We start from the raw sequence: 16,235 nt of genomic DNA on the forward strand, positions 1-16,235 counted from the left end.
ATTACACTGGACTTGTGTGATGCTAACTGACTGTATTTTCCCTCTTAATTCAGTTGGTGGATTGTCTAATTTTTCCAGCAAATCAGCAGTGCTGTGGGACTCCTGCTACATAATGTCCGCCGCCAATCGCCTAGGTGGGGGGGGGGGGCACGCTCCAGTGGTAGTTGAAGTGGCCCCCACCCCCCATGTGTGAAGCACTGAGGGGTAAAGAGTTGTGTGCAAGGATTAGTATGTGTAAGAGTTAAATTAACCTACCCCAGTGGTTACCAGTGGTTACAGTGGTTTACAGTCGTAATTTCTCCTTTTGTCTTCAACGTCGGCTTCTGCTTCTTCCCAGATTACAGGACCGGGCCGTGCTTCACATCTATAAGCAACCAGATGTGCCAAGGGCAGCTGACTGGCATCGTGTGCACCAAGACTCTGTGCTGCGCCACAGTGGGCAGGGCCTGGGGGCACCCCTGCGAGATGTGCCCTGCGCAGCCTCATCCCTGCCGCAGGGGGTTCATTCCAAACATCCGAACGGGAGCTTGTCAAGGTACTGCAGGCTGGTGGCAAGCCCGGAATCCGGGCTGACTCCAAGTTACAGGGGATTAATCTTAATTGAGTTAAATTGCCTTTGGTCTCCTTGTCTAAAGGGATTCTGTGATATGCGCAAAAAGAGTGGAAAGGGATTGTCGGATGTCTTCACTCACGCCTCGCTGGCTTTTATAAGAAAAAGTGCATTTATACAGTAATAAATGAGCTATTCTATAGGATTCCTCCTCACTGAGACTTTTTTGCATTTTGTTTATTTTATCGTTGTTGTTTTGGCCTGGTGATCACAAAACATTACACTGTGATGGTGTTTTCCTGAAAATATTAAACTCTGGGAAACAAATGACCTTAGAGTTACATAATGTTTGGTCAGTTATAAAATCTACTAAGCAGGTTAAAAACAAATGCAAACAATATTGAGAGGGACTATAAGTTGATTGGGAAGAATTTTGTCTCACAGGTGGGACAAAAAGGAATCTTCTTGTGGTTTGTTATATATATATTCCAGGGCTGTGCCTTTCTTCTATTCATACTGTAATTTCAAAGTGTTCTTTTAGTCAATAAAGTCTTACATGAAGAAGAAGGTTACTTCCTGTTGTTTTATATAAGCCATCTGTTTTCCTTTACTGTGGAAATAGCAAGTGTCTGTATGGCTTTCGTAGACGCACTGCTGGAAGCAGAAATAAACATTCATAAATTGAATAACCTCACAGTGACTTATTTGTCTGTACAGTATGCGAAGTTGAGTCTATGTTGTTAATCATGTGCCTCTCATTATAGGAGATTGCATCTGAAGAATGAAAAGAGTTAGATGCGAAAGTCTGTTTGTGGTTTGGACATTTTGTTAGTTAAAAGTGTCTTGCGCTAATGTTACATACCAGATTGATAAACTGTTTACGGAGATTTCAGCATTAATGTTGGCAATTGGCCAGGCATGAGTACAGCTATGCAGTATAGTACCAATAGCACTATTTATTCTAGACTGTTGTTTTTGGCCACTGTGTTTTTTGGAATGTACTGAACCGTTACAATGGTACATTTGCGATGTAAATGCTCTGCTGCAAAGATGCATGCCTAAATAAGGAGCAATTAGCTCATTTACCCTGGCGTTTGTAACGCCAGTTTTAGGATTATTGACCTTTACCTTCTTTTTGCCTTCGGTTTTTCATTCTGGCTCCATATTTGTTTTGCAATGTCCTGGCAGAATTCTGACAGTCTGGTCTGGGGATTTTAGATAATATATTATTATGGTGCTTTTCAATAAAAAAAACTAGGTGAAAGACACACATCACTCCCAATACTGTGCGGCAGTGCTGTTGTCCTTTTCAGTTGTCAACAGCCTGACCTAAAATACCAAGAGAGAATAATGTCTCTTTTGTTCTGTTTGTAACAGGGGAGGGGAGAGGGCGTCATTAATGTTAACAAGAAATTGTTTAGGTGGCATAATTTTCAGATAAAGTTTCTTTGTACTGCCCTCTCAACAATCCCACCACGCTGGGGCTCGACTAAGAGGTCCTCCCAGATGTGGATTATGGCTTCCCCCAGCGTGTTTGGAAAGTCCTGCTGCTGTACTTGGCTTATATTCTAATTCTTCCAGCTGTATAAATTCTTTTATCGTCTGGCTGTCTGTAGGACATAGGAGAAAGTTAGCAGGGGTGGCTCTGCACGGCACAGCCCAGAATGTCTTTCTCAGTGCTGTGATTTACTGTTTCATGGGTACAAGCGTGGGACACATTCCTCTCTTTCCTCTGTCTCTGTGTTTATTGCCTCGTCTCATCCTCTGGCATCGTCTGCTTGTTCAGGGCCCACGGAGGAGGTACATCCGGCAGCCCGTCTACTCTTGACACAGTCGCCTCTCTCGACTTCCTGCCCTGTGCCTCGCCATCGCTGTGTGGTGGCCTTATAAGGGTGTTTCACTCTGCAGCGCCTGAGCTTAAATTTGCAGGAAAATTGCTTATCTGACCACGGTGAAAGTACAGTGCCAGCCCTTCCAGCTGCCAGTCTAGACCTGAGAAATGTGCACTGTAATCCAAACGAGTATAACCAGACCCAGCCTTTTTCATCCATGTTTTTTTTTTTCAAACACGGTTGGTTTGGAACTGTTGATGAAAGTGAGTCATTTACCATCACACGGTCATGCAGAAAGAGCATGTGGAGGAGTGGTTAGGACTCTGGGCTCCTGCCTGGATGGTTGTGGGTTCAAATTCTAAATGGGATGTTGCAGTCATCCTCTTGAGCAAGGTGTTGTACTTCACTTGTTTTGGTCCAGTGAATGCTCTGATGTATAAATAGGCCCTCAGGTCATTATTGTAAATAAGAAATTGTTCTCAATTGCTTTAAAAAAGAATACAATAAATAAATCCTTGAGAAGCCACCTCTACCACTTATTTCAATTTGCTGTCCTTGATACTGATTTGCATGTCCTTTACGTTTACAGAGCTACTTACTTATTTGTGGTTACTTTTAGGATGCAGACATCTGCATATCAGAAATTGTTCTTCATAACGGCTCTAAAGTAATGAAGTGAGACAAGATGCTTCTTGATGGTGTCTTTAGCAAGGCTTTCTAAGCCCGGTTGGTTTTCGTACAACTTTCCATATGAAAGCAATATTCTTTTGTAGACGAGCGCTTAGGTGGAAAACAAATTAAATGTGATTTTTTTTTTATAAAGGTTTTTTCTTTTGCAGATGTGGACGAATGCCAGGCCATTCCTGGGCTCTGTCAGGGAGGAAATTGCATTAACACTGTCGGGTCCTTTGAGTGCAAGTGTCCCGCTGGCCACAGGTTCAACGAAGCCACACAGAAATGTGAAGGTAAGGCTTTGTGTGAACCAGCACATTCCCCCTTAGTACGGTAAAAACAGAATAATTTTAACTGTTGCCTTTTCTCTCCAACAATCTGTGAAGCTACACAAACCGGCAGTGAGGAAACAGACAGAAAAAATCACTGATGGCAAACGGACTCTCCCATTATTTAACATGATTAACCTATTTTATTATCTTTTTGTATAAAAGGTTTTGAAATTTTCTAAGCTTTTTTCTAAGCTCCAACACCTTCTAAAGAGGTGAAATAATTGCATGTCAAGACACTTTACCTTTCAGAAAAAGACTGAATCACAGACCTTTTTGATTGTAAATAATACTATTGACCTTAATTTAAAATGCTACTAATCTGTCTCCCAAAAGAAAAATGTCGCAGGGAAGCCACAGCAGTGTTTTCAGTCATTTCCTATGAGCATTTGCTTTAACCTGGCACTCTTGCAGAGCCACAGAAAGACAAAGAAGTGTCTGATGGAGACCAGTTCTTGGGTGCATAGGCTGCCTTTAGTCTAAAAGAAATGAACTGAGTGAGACTAAGGGCACAATTCCACCAGCCATAGCAGGTGTGACAACATAAAAACGTCAGCACAGTGACGAGTCCACAGCACTGGATGGAGACCGTGAAGGAAGCCAGATGGAGACCCCTGGAGCCAAATTTCATCTTTGTAGTTTCAGGAGTTTGGCAGCAACCACTGCTTGGGTCTGTGAGGTGATAATCAGAATTGCATACGCAAAGAGGTCAGACTCCATTCAGCTGTTAATCATGACTCAAGTGTGAGAGGGGGAGTTTTTGAATGTGAGATCCAATATATGGGAGGAATAACTGGGGAGAGATTTTGACACACCAAAGTCCATCAAAGTCATAAATAACCAGAAGCATGCATCAAGGAATAGAGTTTAACCAAATCAATGGAGAATTTCTCTTGTTAATGATAAGATTGTGAGAGGCACAAATGAACATAGCAGAATGCAGAGCAGAACTGGCAGAAGTGTGCAGTTTGGTTTTGTGTTTAAAGACACTGAGAATTGGAAAGTTATTTTAAGAAAGTTTTTTTGGCTTGTAAAATAACAAGGGTTTTTATAAAAATCTAGTCTCAGCAACTCTTACGTACTAAAATAAATAAAAGCCCTGTTCTCGCAGATATTAAAACTGCAAAGAGCACTGGCTTATTAACAGAGTTTGGTGATGATTTCCAGATGAGCCATAACTCTGCAGAATTTGATTTACTAAAATGGTAAAAGATGTATTTGTGGTGATAATTTGCAGAATGGAGTCTGTGCAGCATTGTGCCCAGAAATAATAATCGGGTTCTTATTTTTTAACTTTAAACCAGAAGTTTTAAATTTGGCTTAGTGTTAACATTTTCTAAGTCATATTAATGTAATTTGCATTTTCTTTGTAAGAAAAGGTGTTAAGTGTTATCCTGAAACAGTATCAAAAGAGCTGTATGGAAAATGGTACTGTAATACCAATGTGATAACAGGATTTTTAATTTGGTGTTTTTGCATGGGATCCCAAGTTAAATTTAATTTGACCAACTCTGTTCTTCAAATGAATGTATGAAGCCATTATTCAAAATGTCTGTATACTACAGTTTTTAATTTGATAAAACCAGTAGTTTATCTGACTGGATTTTGTATTTTGTTTTTCCTTGAAGACATTGATGAGTGTGCGACTCTCCCTGGTATTTGCAATGGAGGTGAATGTTCGAACACAGCTGGAAGTTACTTTTGCAGGTGTCTCCAAGGGTACTACGCTTCAGTTGATGGCTCCAGGTGTATAGGTAAGAATCAGCTGAAAGAAACAATTACAAATAAATTATAGAGTGGAGAGCTGATTAAAACAGTTGTTTCACATTTTTCCTCATAAAACAGTTGTTTCACATGTTTTCCTCATTTGTGAATTCAGTATTATTGAAGTACAGTCCATAAATAGTGGACCCCAACAACAGGAAATGCCTGAAGAAACTAGTAGCAACTGTATGACATTATTGTAGTGGCTGGTCAATTTTTATTCTGACATTTTGGAATATGTGGGATTTCAATCAATAAAACAGCGCGTGATTTAAGAATATTGAAAGTTAGCCTATATGATATCAGCTTTTAATTTACAGTATAGACTTAGGCAGAAATAATGTACAGTGAATATGGTAATGGACCTCTGTTATTCACATTGATGACTAAGGATTGTTTTTCAAACCACAAAAAGTTTCGCTTTTGGTTAGATGGCAAAAGACAATTTGTTAATGCAAAAATCTGTGAAAATGTGCAATTACATTTTTCTAGTAACTACAAACAAATTGCATAAAAGAGCAGGTCTTTTGATAATCAGCACAGTTAGAGAAATTTCAGGGAGCCAATGTTTTACCATATTTAAGAGGTGTCTACAAAGGAAGGACTTCTGTAATTATAAGGATGCACTATCTATATACAATAATTTCAATTAGAGGTTTACCATGCATTTTTACTTTCGGGATATCTGAAGAAACAGTAGTGCTAAACTAACAATTTTTAACAATCCAGGAAAAAGTAAAAAATCACCAGGCATAATCTGTTTTATCTGCCATCAAACACTAGCTCAGGAGTGCTTTTCAATAATATGTTGTCTTAATGCACTGTATGTAAATTGATGTCTAATTATCTCTTTCCACTGCCTCTGCTTAGTTCCTTCCTTTTAAGACTTTGTGTTTGGTAAGTGCTGGTTATGAGTTTAGCAAACCCATTTTGATGTAACTCCAAATGATTCATTGTCATAGGCATTTGCAGGGAAAATTATGCTTTGAGGATTTCATGAATAAAAAGATGACGGAAACGTCTGTAAGGTATTTTCAGAGCAATAAAGGTTGAATTATTTACTGAATTAAACTTGGGAGGAAATCAAAATGAGTTCCAGCACATCTGAGATTTTAGCATTAAAGCAGTCTTATAAATTACCACCTTGTTCCTTAACTGCAAAAACTATCCTCAAGTGAGCTCCTCTCATACAGTCCCGCACTCTGGGCTAGGAGACCAAGCAGAAAAATTACTGTAACCCTTCCAAAAGCCCAACATCAAGAATTTAGGTCATTAGTCTGCTGTTTCTAATACTATAAGAATGAACTATTGTGCTTTACTAACGTGCACAGAATTCACACAGTGTTTCATGTCACACCCTACAGGCTGCTGTTACACTGCGTTTTTAAAATGTTTTCTATTTATCCCTTGAAAGAAAAAGGTACATTTTTAAATGTCTTGGCACATAAAAAATTAAGGTATTATTTTGGTGTTTAAGCAAAAACTGGTGGAGTACAGGTGGAAAAATACTGTCAGCATAATGCATGAAGGGAGGTTAGTGTCAACAGCATGAAGCCAGTTCCTTACGGTGTCACTGATGGCTGCCCAGTTTTTGGAGATGCCATCACTGAAATGTTTTCGTTTCCCTGCATGGGCCCCAACGAATCTCTAATGGCTCCACCTGTACACACGTGCTCTGTCAGCGCTTTGTCAGTTTCGCAGTGGTTAGAGTCGGTGTTGATGCACAACCTGTGGAGATCTTTTGGCCTTATTTTAGGAGCAGCTGCTCCAGCTACTCTGAGCTCTGAGCCCCGATGTGCAGTTGAGATAGCAGCTGTAGGTTATTAATAAGGTGAAGTGCCCTCTCATGCAGTCATGCAGGCTGTACCACAACAATCTGGCATTGGTGCGTTGTTAAACTCTGAATATTCAAGCAACTTTGTACTGGCAACTTTTTGAGGGCGTTTGCCTCTTTCGTTGAGCTGTGGCACTTAGGCAGTGTGAAACAGCTTAATTAAAACCGGTGAACTTGTTTTTTTTTTCAAATTCAGACTCGTAATCATCTTAAATCTTACCTTACACTTATGCAGTCACACCTTTTCCTCTTCTTTTTCACTTCAAACGGGAACTAGGAGACTAGGAGAGAACATGAGCATTTTCTTCTGGCAAATCACAATCTCTCATAACATCAAATATAATTAAAACAAGCTGCTGTATTATTAATATAATAATAAAAAGTGAATCTGTGAATCTGTTGTTGTACAGTAGAAAATAGTTAACCTTATAAAATAAGGTTATCGGTATTTTGGGTAACAATTTAATAGAAGTGGAAAGGCATGCCACCTACACTACCTGATTAATGAGAAACAAAAATGCTGTTTTTTAATAGTCAAGAAAACATGGGGGCTATGCAGGAAACTTTTAAAAAACTGCTGCCTCTTCAATATTTTTTGGAGAATATTTGTAAATTTGTCACAATGTATTCATCTTTAATGTGAATAAGTCCTGGTGAAAAAAAAAAGTTGAGAGCTGTGCTGGGTAACTATAGAGTAATTTCCCTGGTGCTTGTATTCTGAAACACAGCCAGGAATGAGGGGCTGATAGATATGGAAATTAGGACAGACATTTGAAAGGTGAGGATTGATGGCTTTTCTTAGTGATGTGCAGAAAAATTCAAACCTCATCACCCCAAAAAAGGTATCGGTTGGAATTCATTCCCACCCAGTTTTTGACAGTACCAAGGGGGATTCGGGTCATGTAACATCAGCAGATCCACGCTGGCTCCAGCTCCCAAGAGGATGTTTATTTGGAAAGAATGTCCGCTATGAAGTTGTTCTTTCCAAAAACATGCACGGCCAAAAGTTCTGTTGGCTTTTCTTAGCCCCTCATGTGAATGTCCACTACTAGCTCTGTTAGGATTTTAGCATGTTTTACTGTTCTGAGCTTAAGACAGTTTTGGCACTGAACGGACCCTTAAAAGCAGCTAGTCACACCCCAGATACCTCAGCAGTCTGCAAAGTTAATTCAAATATGATGACACAGCTCTGTGTACTCAAAGCCATACTTTCCTTCAAATACAGTTAATTGCCTGTCTGAAGCTGTAAAGAATTTCAGCTTATGAAATGACGGACCTCTGTTTTCAGATGGTCGAAGTGGATACTGCTTCGCAAGTTTAGTGAACGGTCGCTGTGGCAACCAGCTCTCCCAACACATGACCAAGATGCAGTGCTGCTGTGACAGTGGGCGTTGCTGGTCAGATGGATCTGCTCCAGAAATGTGTCCCATGCGTGGAACAGGTATGTTTTATTTTTCTTCACTTGTTTTTCCGTCAATCTGTTTTCTTACTGCTTTATCCAAGTCAGGGTTGCGGGGAGCCGGAGCCAATTTCAGCAAGCAACAGGTGCAAGGTGGGGGTACACATTGGACAGGACTCCAGCCTATTGCAAGACAGACACACACACTCGCACCAGGGACAATCTTCCCAAAAGCCAATTAACCTACCCGTATGTTTTTGGGCTGTGGGAGGAAACCAGAGCCCCTGGAGCAAACCCATGCGAACACCAGGGGAACATACAAACTCCATGCAGATAACACTTCAGAACAGGCATTGAACCCAGGCCTCTAGTGTTGCAAGGCAGCGATGCTAGCCACTGTGCCACCGTGCCACCCTTCGCTTGTTCTTAACTTCCAACAATCATCTCAAAAATGTAAAGATCTTGTTTGTTCAGTTTCATGTTTTACAGTTTCTCTTGTATAAGGTAAAAAAAAGGAGAGGGGAGCTGAGTCAGAATGCAGAGTAAAAAGTACCTTTCCTTTCATGTTGAAAAGTAGGAAGCAGAAACGCTGTGTTTCGGCTGTTGAGCGGGAGGCTGCCTAGTGTGTGAAGTGAAAGTAAACTGAGACAGGAAGTGTTCCATATTGAGCCTGTGTATTAATTTTGTCTTTCTTGTTTTCCCAGATGAGTACAGAAAACTCTGCGCTATGCCGTTTCCACCAGATCAACCTATTCCCAGAATTCCTGAGATTCCACCAGCTGTGCCTGGTGTACACCCTGGTCAGCCAGGTGTTGATGTTCCTGTTCAGCCTGGTGTGCCCATAATCCCTGGCATCCCTGGCATCCCACCAGGTAGGGTAATTACTGTAGCTCAGGAACAAATGGAATATATTTTTGACGGGATTCCCAAGTGACTCCACCCGCAGTAGGACACAGGTTGACTGCTTGTCTTGGACTCCTGTTGTCCAGACATTGTCGGTCTGAATCTGGTCTGTTTCATTAGCTGATTGTGGCTTGGGTTCCTCAGGCTGCACTGTTACTGGCTGGGCAGTTTTCAGCCCTCCCAGTGCCCTCCCAGTGACGCTAGTGCCCCCGCAACGTGACAGATGGGGCACCCCTCTGGCGGAGAGGTGTGTCAGAGGAGTGCAGGGCCGTCCGCGTTTCCTTCCTGCAGGCTGCCGATTCAAATTCGGGAGGGCTCGAGAGAGAATAAATAATCAGCAACTCCAGCACACAACGCGTATATACATTCAATATTTCTTAAAAACATTAAATGTATAGAATCTGAGGATTGAAAAGACAGGATATATTGGGCTGTATTTGTGATTTATGTAAGCGTGCATCTACATATTTTTGTGAACACAGATATTTAATTTCCATCGCTAATTATGGTGTAATGCATTGAACAAGTGCTCCAATTTCAAAAGCAGTCTCATTTTTATTCTGAAATCCTTTGTTTGGCAGTTATCCTTCCTCAAAATATTACAAACATTTGCCTCCGGTACCGAAACCTCTGCATCAACGGAGTCTGCGTCCCGACCCCGGGAAGCTATCGCTGTGAGTGCAACACAGGATATAGGCTGGATGTCCGGGGAGAATGCATTGGTAAGCAGAACTTTTAGACTAAACAACTGCGATTGTAATTTCTAAACCTCAACCGTGATTCAGCCACATGTGACTCTCAAACAATTTGTGACTTAAACTGAGCAGTTCGTAGGAACAGTAAAATTATAAAACCAGCAGACGTTTACATTTCACAATTTTTAAAAGAAAAAGTTTTCATGCAATATTTCTTCAGATCTGTAACTTTTGTACAATGAAGATTTACTAAGATATTGTACTTTCATGATATGCTTGGCTTCCTAAAATACAAAGTGTTTCATAGCGCCAGAAGTAAAAGAGAAAATGGAATGTTCATGCATTTAAAAATATAAGTGAACAGTGAATGGTGGACAATACAAAGAATTAAGCAAAAGTATATCTGAATCTAAAGTAAGGAAAAGCAACTAAACCGCTTTAATCCATCCATCTATTTCCTAACCACTTCTTCCAGTTCAGGGACATGAAGGAAAAAAGGTCTGTCACGCCAAGCAACAGACACAAGGCTGGGTACACCATGGGTGGGACGCCAGTTCATCGCAGGGCAGACAGACGCTAACCCTCACGCACTCACACCATGGCCAGTTTGACCAGAATCCAGTTACCCTACTAGTACTGTATGTCTTTGGATTGTGAGAGGAAACTTGAACACTGGGAGGAACCCCTGCATGCACAGGGAGAACACACAGACTCCAAGCAGATAGCACCCCAGATCTGGAATTGAAGCCAGGACCCCAGCACTGTGAGGCAGCAGTGCTGAGCCACCACACCACTCTAAACCTCTTTAATGTATGTTTCTGTTTTACCACAGATGATGATGAATGTGATCGAAATCCCTGTGTCAATGGAAACTGTGTGAACAGTCAGGGGTCCTATTTCTGCCAGTGTTCCACGGGGTTCCAGAGTACAGCTGGTAGAACTGAGTGTCGAGGTGAGTGCTGTGTATAAGGAGGATTTCCCCGTTTGTGAGTGGGCTACGTGAAATTCCTTCTTTCAACACTGCTGGGAATGTCAGTGCTCTGAAGAAGAGTGGGTTGTTTTTCCAGTGCTATCAGTCTCTCCTGTACTCTACAGATGTGGATGAGTGCGTCGCGAATGGAAGAATCTGTAACAATGGCCGATGTGTGAATACAGAAGGCAGCTTCCACTGTGTTTGCAATGCGGGCTTCGAGATTTCATCCGATGGGAAAAATTGTCAAGGTATTTTTTTTGTGGTTTTGCTTCAGAACAAGTTTTTGTTCAAATCCACTTTCAGGTTAGTTGTGTTTGCTTAAACACAAAGGGGTAGCCTGTGTCTGAATAGGTTGATCTCAATGCAATTATTTATTATAATAATGTTATTATTATTGTACTCTATTTCCTTGAAAATGACTTGAGCATAACTTACTGAAAAAAACACTTGTGATTTTTTCTTATTAGGTAATTAGTATTAGGAAAAACAGTCAGCTCTAGCAATTGTACAGTACTAAAACACTGGCTGCACTGTTCTGACATGTGATCTTTATACATGCATAGCTGATTCATAGGCTTTAAACTGGCTATAGCTGACATGAAAAGGGAAAGACAGCAATTAAAAAAAGAGAGACAACCATACTAATAATCTACTCTCTAATAATCTAATAAAGGCTGTCATAATTGTGTGAGAAATAGGGTGATAGATGTGAAAACAATGCTATTTTACAATTAGCTGTCAATAAAAAGAAATAGATAAGAAACAGTCGCTTCCTATCGAATAAATGCATTTAAAGTCAAGTCCCACCTGTGGTTTATCATGTCTTAGGAGGAGAATGAACTGGCTTCTCCTGATGTCATTAAAGCTGTTTTGCTGCTGACAGGAATATGCATGAACATTTGCTTTCAGATCAAGATGAATGCCTCATCAGAAACATGTGCCTTAATGGGATGTGCATAAATGAAGATGGAAGTTTCAAATGCATTTGCAAGCCTGGTTTCCTGTTAGATCCAACTGGGCGATTCTGTACAGGTGCTGTTCCTTTTTAAATTTTAAATAAAATTATTAAAATTGCAACCATACTGAAAATCTTAATGTTAGATTAACTACAGTGCATAGCCATTAAAAAGGATAAGCTTTTGCCTCTCTTAATATAATGAAACACGGATAGTTACCTTCTGCATGAGTTTATGGTACCAAATATCTAGCCAGAGTGCATACTTTATATTTTATACTCAGCTGGAGCCCTTTATTTTCAGTTCTAGAACTTTAAAGCCCGCTTGTACCTCAGCTTTGACTTCAAAGATCAAGATGCATTGCAATGCCTGTTTCCGAAAAGTTAATGTACAAAGATGTAATGACTGCATCGTTTTGGACAGACATTACTACACTATGTGCCAAACAATATACCAGCTGAAAGGCATTTACAGTTGGATATTTCCTTTTAAGGTAGCAGATTTTGTTAGTACAATAAATGCTATGTTGCTATTTGAATAAATAATGCTGAGTTTCTATTAATTTTATGTTAACATTTATGGACATATATAGTATATCAATGTTATTTTTAATACTTTAACAAAAATCATTGGCTAGAAAAAATAAATAAAAGAATGAGAATACACTGGGAGGTTTAATTCTGGAAAAAGAGAAAATTGCAAAGGGAATTTGATGTAATGCAAGATAAAACAGCATTTAAAATGTCTCTAGGGGCCTTGTGTAAACTTTCTTAAGGTTAGATACCTCTCTTATTCTTTTATGGACATACTCAGACTGAGGTGTCCATTCCTTTATCTGAATGGCCAGTGTGTCTGCTGGTTTTCATTCCAACTCAATTCTTAATTATCTAAAGCAGCTGGTTACTGGTTTAACTGGACCAGCAGAACAGCTTCTCCCAGCTCTTCAGGTGCTGCTACTTTACAGACACCAGAAAATATGCACAAATAGTAGTCCTCTGGGTTCTGGTTTGAACACCTCCGGTCTAACTAACCCGCCTGTTCTGTGTTTGGTGTTACAGACATCGATGAGTGTGAGACGCAGGGCATGTGCATGAACGGACACTGTGTCAACACAGAGGGCTCCTTCAGGTGTGACTGCCTTCCTGGCCTGGCTGTGGGGCTGGATGGGCGTGTCTGTGTGGGTGAGTGACACCTTTCAACCAGGAGAGCGTGAACAGAGCATTTTTACCACACCGTTAAAGAACATCCATCCATTTTCTAATCACTTCCTCAGTGGCTACAAGGCAGGACAAATCCTGGACAGGATGGCAGTCCATCACAGGAGGGCAGACCACACACACACACACACACACACACACACACACACACCACATACCACACCACACCACACCACAACACAACAGGTCCAATTTTCCCAGAGGCCTATTAATCTTCCAGTATGTCTTTGGACTGTGGGAGAAAACCAGAGCACCCAGTGGAAACCAACATTAACAAGTGGAAAACATAAAAATTGTCTGGAATTGAATGCAGGGCCACAGCTCTGTGAGAAGACAGTTCTAACCACTGCTCCACTGTGCCGCCCATTTCTAAAACATACCATTTTAAAATATGGGGGGGTACATCCATTGACATTTTCAGGTTATTCCAGGTTCAATTTATTCGTTATTGCATCGTGTGAATTGAAATTGTGCCGTGTTAAGTGCCTTTTCCTGTTGTTTGCAAAAAGGGTGGACATTTTTATCTGTTAATGGCTTGAGTGCACCAGTGGCACTATATACTAGTTTAAACAGTAATGGGACGTTTTATTTACTGTTGCAAGGAGATTTCTTTTAAAAGGATGCCAGAAGCTTGTTTGTTGTGCATTCTTTATTTGCTTTTTCTTTTTTTAATTTCAACACAGACACGCATATGCGGAGTACATGTTACGGGGGTTACAAGAGGGGACAGTGTGTAAGACCTTTCTTTGGAGCAGTTACCAAGTCCGAGTGTTGCTGCGCTAATATTGAGTATGCTTTCGGAGAACCTTGTCAGCCTTGTCCGCCTCTGAATTCAGGTATGTAAGCTGCCTTGTCAGGCTGCGAAGATGCAATGTTTATTTAACTGTCTTTGCAGACATCTGGCAAAAGGTGTTTCCCTCTAGATGTACAATGTACTGTAGTGGAAAATGTGTGGTATTGCGGTATTAGAATTATGCTTCTTGTCAGCAACAAGATGCCATTGTCAGCAAAAAGATGCTAAAAAAACGAGATGCCACTGAGTGTCATATGGCAACACAATGCCATTGAATATCATAATCCTGAGTGAGGAAATACAGGAATTCAGACACTTCACTGAGTATGAGAGCAGTGGCCTCAACAGCTAGTTTTCAGTCAAATGAAAAGACTTGGCAAACAGCTGCTCACAAATACCACAAAATGTTTAAAGCTGAAGCTGGCTTAGACTTGCTAGGAAACTCCCAGCAACATTTTTTCTAAGAAATCAGGTTTTCAGGAGTAGTTGAGGTGAGTTTAATATTAACCACATGCTTTTGGTACCCTGGCCTGCTTTTTAAGTTAGATTGCTTGGCCTATTGACCTGATTCATTCAGTATGGATCTGAGTCCAGAACTCGGTGTCAGCTAAAAACTGAAAGACATTTATTGAAGCACACTTATCCTCTGGATGAGCTCTCTGGTGTCAGGTCTAACATTTGAGGACAGAGCTACTTTGGGATTATCAGCCTGTGTTAATGCTACAGTGTTTCTGTTAGGAAAGTATTACCTTTCCCGTCAGTATGCAGCGTAATTTCAGCCAAAGAAAATAAAATTTTATTTTGCTTAGGACTTTTCAAAAGACGGTTTGCTTTTACATTGTTTTTTTTCATATCACAGATATTTTAAAATGTTAAAAATGAAAAAAACATATTAAAAATAATATTTTAAAATCAGGCATTTCTCAAATGATATAAGTCTGCAATTATAAGCAAAATGGGATATTGAAACAAAGCCTAGAGTTGTTTTTAGCTTTTTACAAAGTTCTACAGGATGTGTGGAGCTGGAGTCTGATAGGTTAAAAGACCACGCCATTATATTATGGTTACCAGTATGCTAATGTATATATCATGGGCATGACTGCTGTGACTATAAATAAAGAGTAATGAGAGGAGATGGTTAGTTTAAGTGCTTTTGTCATCTCTCAGTCACTTAAACTTAAAGGGTGACTGAGTGACCTGTCCACTGGTCACTCTCCTAAGTCTCCATTCTCATGCTGCACTGTAGTAAATGGAAGTAAACTGGTAACAGAAATGGTCTTCAGTATATGTTGTCATAATGGGTAATATCTAGTGCTAATATCTAAGAGCTGATGTACATGTTCTGTCCTTTATGTTTATGTTCTAGCTGAATTCTCAGCATTGTGCAGTAAAGGTATTGGCACCACCTCAGATGGGAGAGGTATGTACAGTACCATCATAAGTGTACAGATTACAATGGCTAACACTGCAGAAGTAATATATAATGATGATCAAACAAATCGACATCCCTCAAATCAGTATTTTAAATTCACCTTGAGTGTCTGATTGTAACTGAAGTAAAGGTTCTCAATCGTTTGTATTACAGATATAAATGAGTGCGCACTGGATCCTGATACTTGTCAGAATGGAGTTTGTGAGAACATGCTGAGGACTTATAAATGTAACTGCAATCTTGGATTTGAAGTAGATTCCACAGGCAAAAACTGTATTGGTATGTTTTAGTCTTCCCTTATTGTTTAATGGATGTTCTACACGTAGTTTTATCTCAGTTTTAAAAGTAAAAAAAGTTTATAGTTCATTTAAAAAGTTTAAAATGTGTAATTTCTTTGTAGACATCGATGAATGTGCACGGAGCCCACACCTGTGTGACAATGGGCAATGCCGAAACACCCCTGGGAGTTTCACCTGTTTGTGTGAAAAGGGCTATGTTTTTAATCCTGAAACTGATGTTTGTGAAGGTAATTTCAATTGAGGTTTGAATTTATTATTGAATGGACTTACAGTAAGTCAGACATTTTATTTGTATACAGTATTGTGATGGGGTTACCACCATCTCACAGGGATTTAAAAAGAGAAATTGTTGCAATATTGGTAGAATTATCATGGTGTTAATACTGTACATTGCGTGAAGTATTGTATGAATGCATTAATTTCCTTGATACTTCTGTCTTTAGTTTTACTTGGCTAGGAGAACATGCTGCAGATTCTGTGACAGTTGCAGGGCCTTCCTAGCTCCTTGTCTTTTGTTTTTTTTTAAATCAAAGTTTTATCCGATGTCCTCTGCTCTTGCAGTTCATATTAAAGAGGGATTCGTATTC

The 16,235-nt window shown here is 40.1% G+C and overlaps 1 protein-coding gene across 3 annotated transcripts in view; it reads left to right on the forward strand.

Moving 5' to 3' along the window:
* fbn1 (fibrillin 1) overlaps window positions 1-16,235 on the forward strand; it is a 75,943-nt gene that overhangs the window by 15,952 nt on the left and 43,756 nt on the right. For all 3 annotated transcript variants that reach the window (XM_015342996.2, XM_015342997.2, XM_015342998.2), the window contains exons 7-20: window positions 338-535; window positions 3,222-3,347; window positions 5,012-5,137; window positions 8,270-8,422; window positions 9,085-9,252; window positions 9,865-10,005; window positions 10,811-10,930; window positions 11,074-11,199; window positions 11,861-11,983; window positions 12,966-13,088; window positions 13,808-13,960; window positions 15,284-15,337; window positions 15,503-15,628; window positions 15,750-15,875. In XM_015342996.2, the coding sequence (XP_015198482.1) occupies window positions 338-535; window positions 3,222-3,347; window positions 5,012-5,137; window positions 8,270-8,422; window positions 9,085-9,252; window positions 9,865-10,005; window positions 10,811-10,930; window positions 11,074-11,199; window positions 11,861-11,983; window positions 12,966-13,088; window positions 13,808-13,960; window positions 15,284-15,337; window positions 15,503-15,628; window positions 15,750-15,875 (1,863 nt within the window). The remainder of the gene's footprint in view (window positions 1-337; window positions 536-3,221; window positions 3,348-5,011; window positions 5,138-8,269; window positions 8,423-9,084; window positions 9,253-9,864; window positions 10,006-10,810; window positions 10,931-11,073; window positions 11,200-11,860; window positions 11,984-12,965; window positions 13,089-13,807; window positions 13,961-15,283; window positions 15,338-15,502; window positions 15,629-15,749; window positions 15,876-16,235) is intronic.

This window comes from Lepisosteus oculatus, chromosome 5 (assembly GCF_040954835.1).
Source record: "Lepisosteus oculatus isolate fLepOcu1 chromosome 5, fLepOcu1.hap2, whole genome shotgun sequence".
Lineage (NCBI taxonomy): Eukaryota > Metazoa > Chordata > Actinopteri > Semionotiformes > Lepisosteidae > Lepisosteus > Lepisosteus oculatus.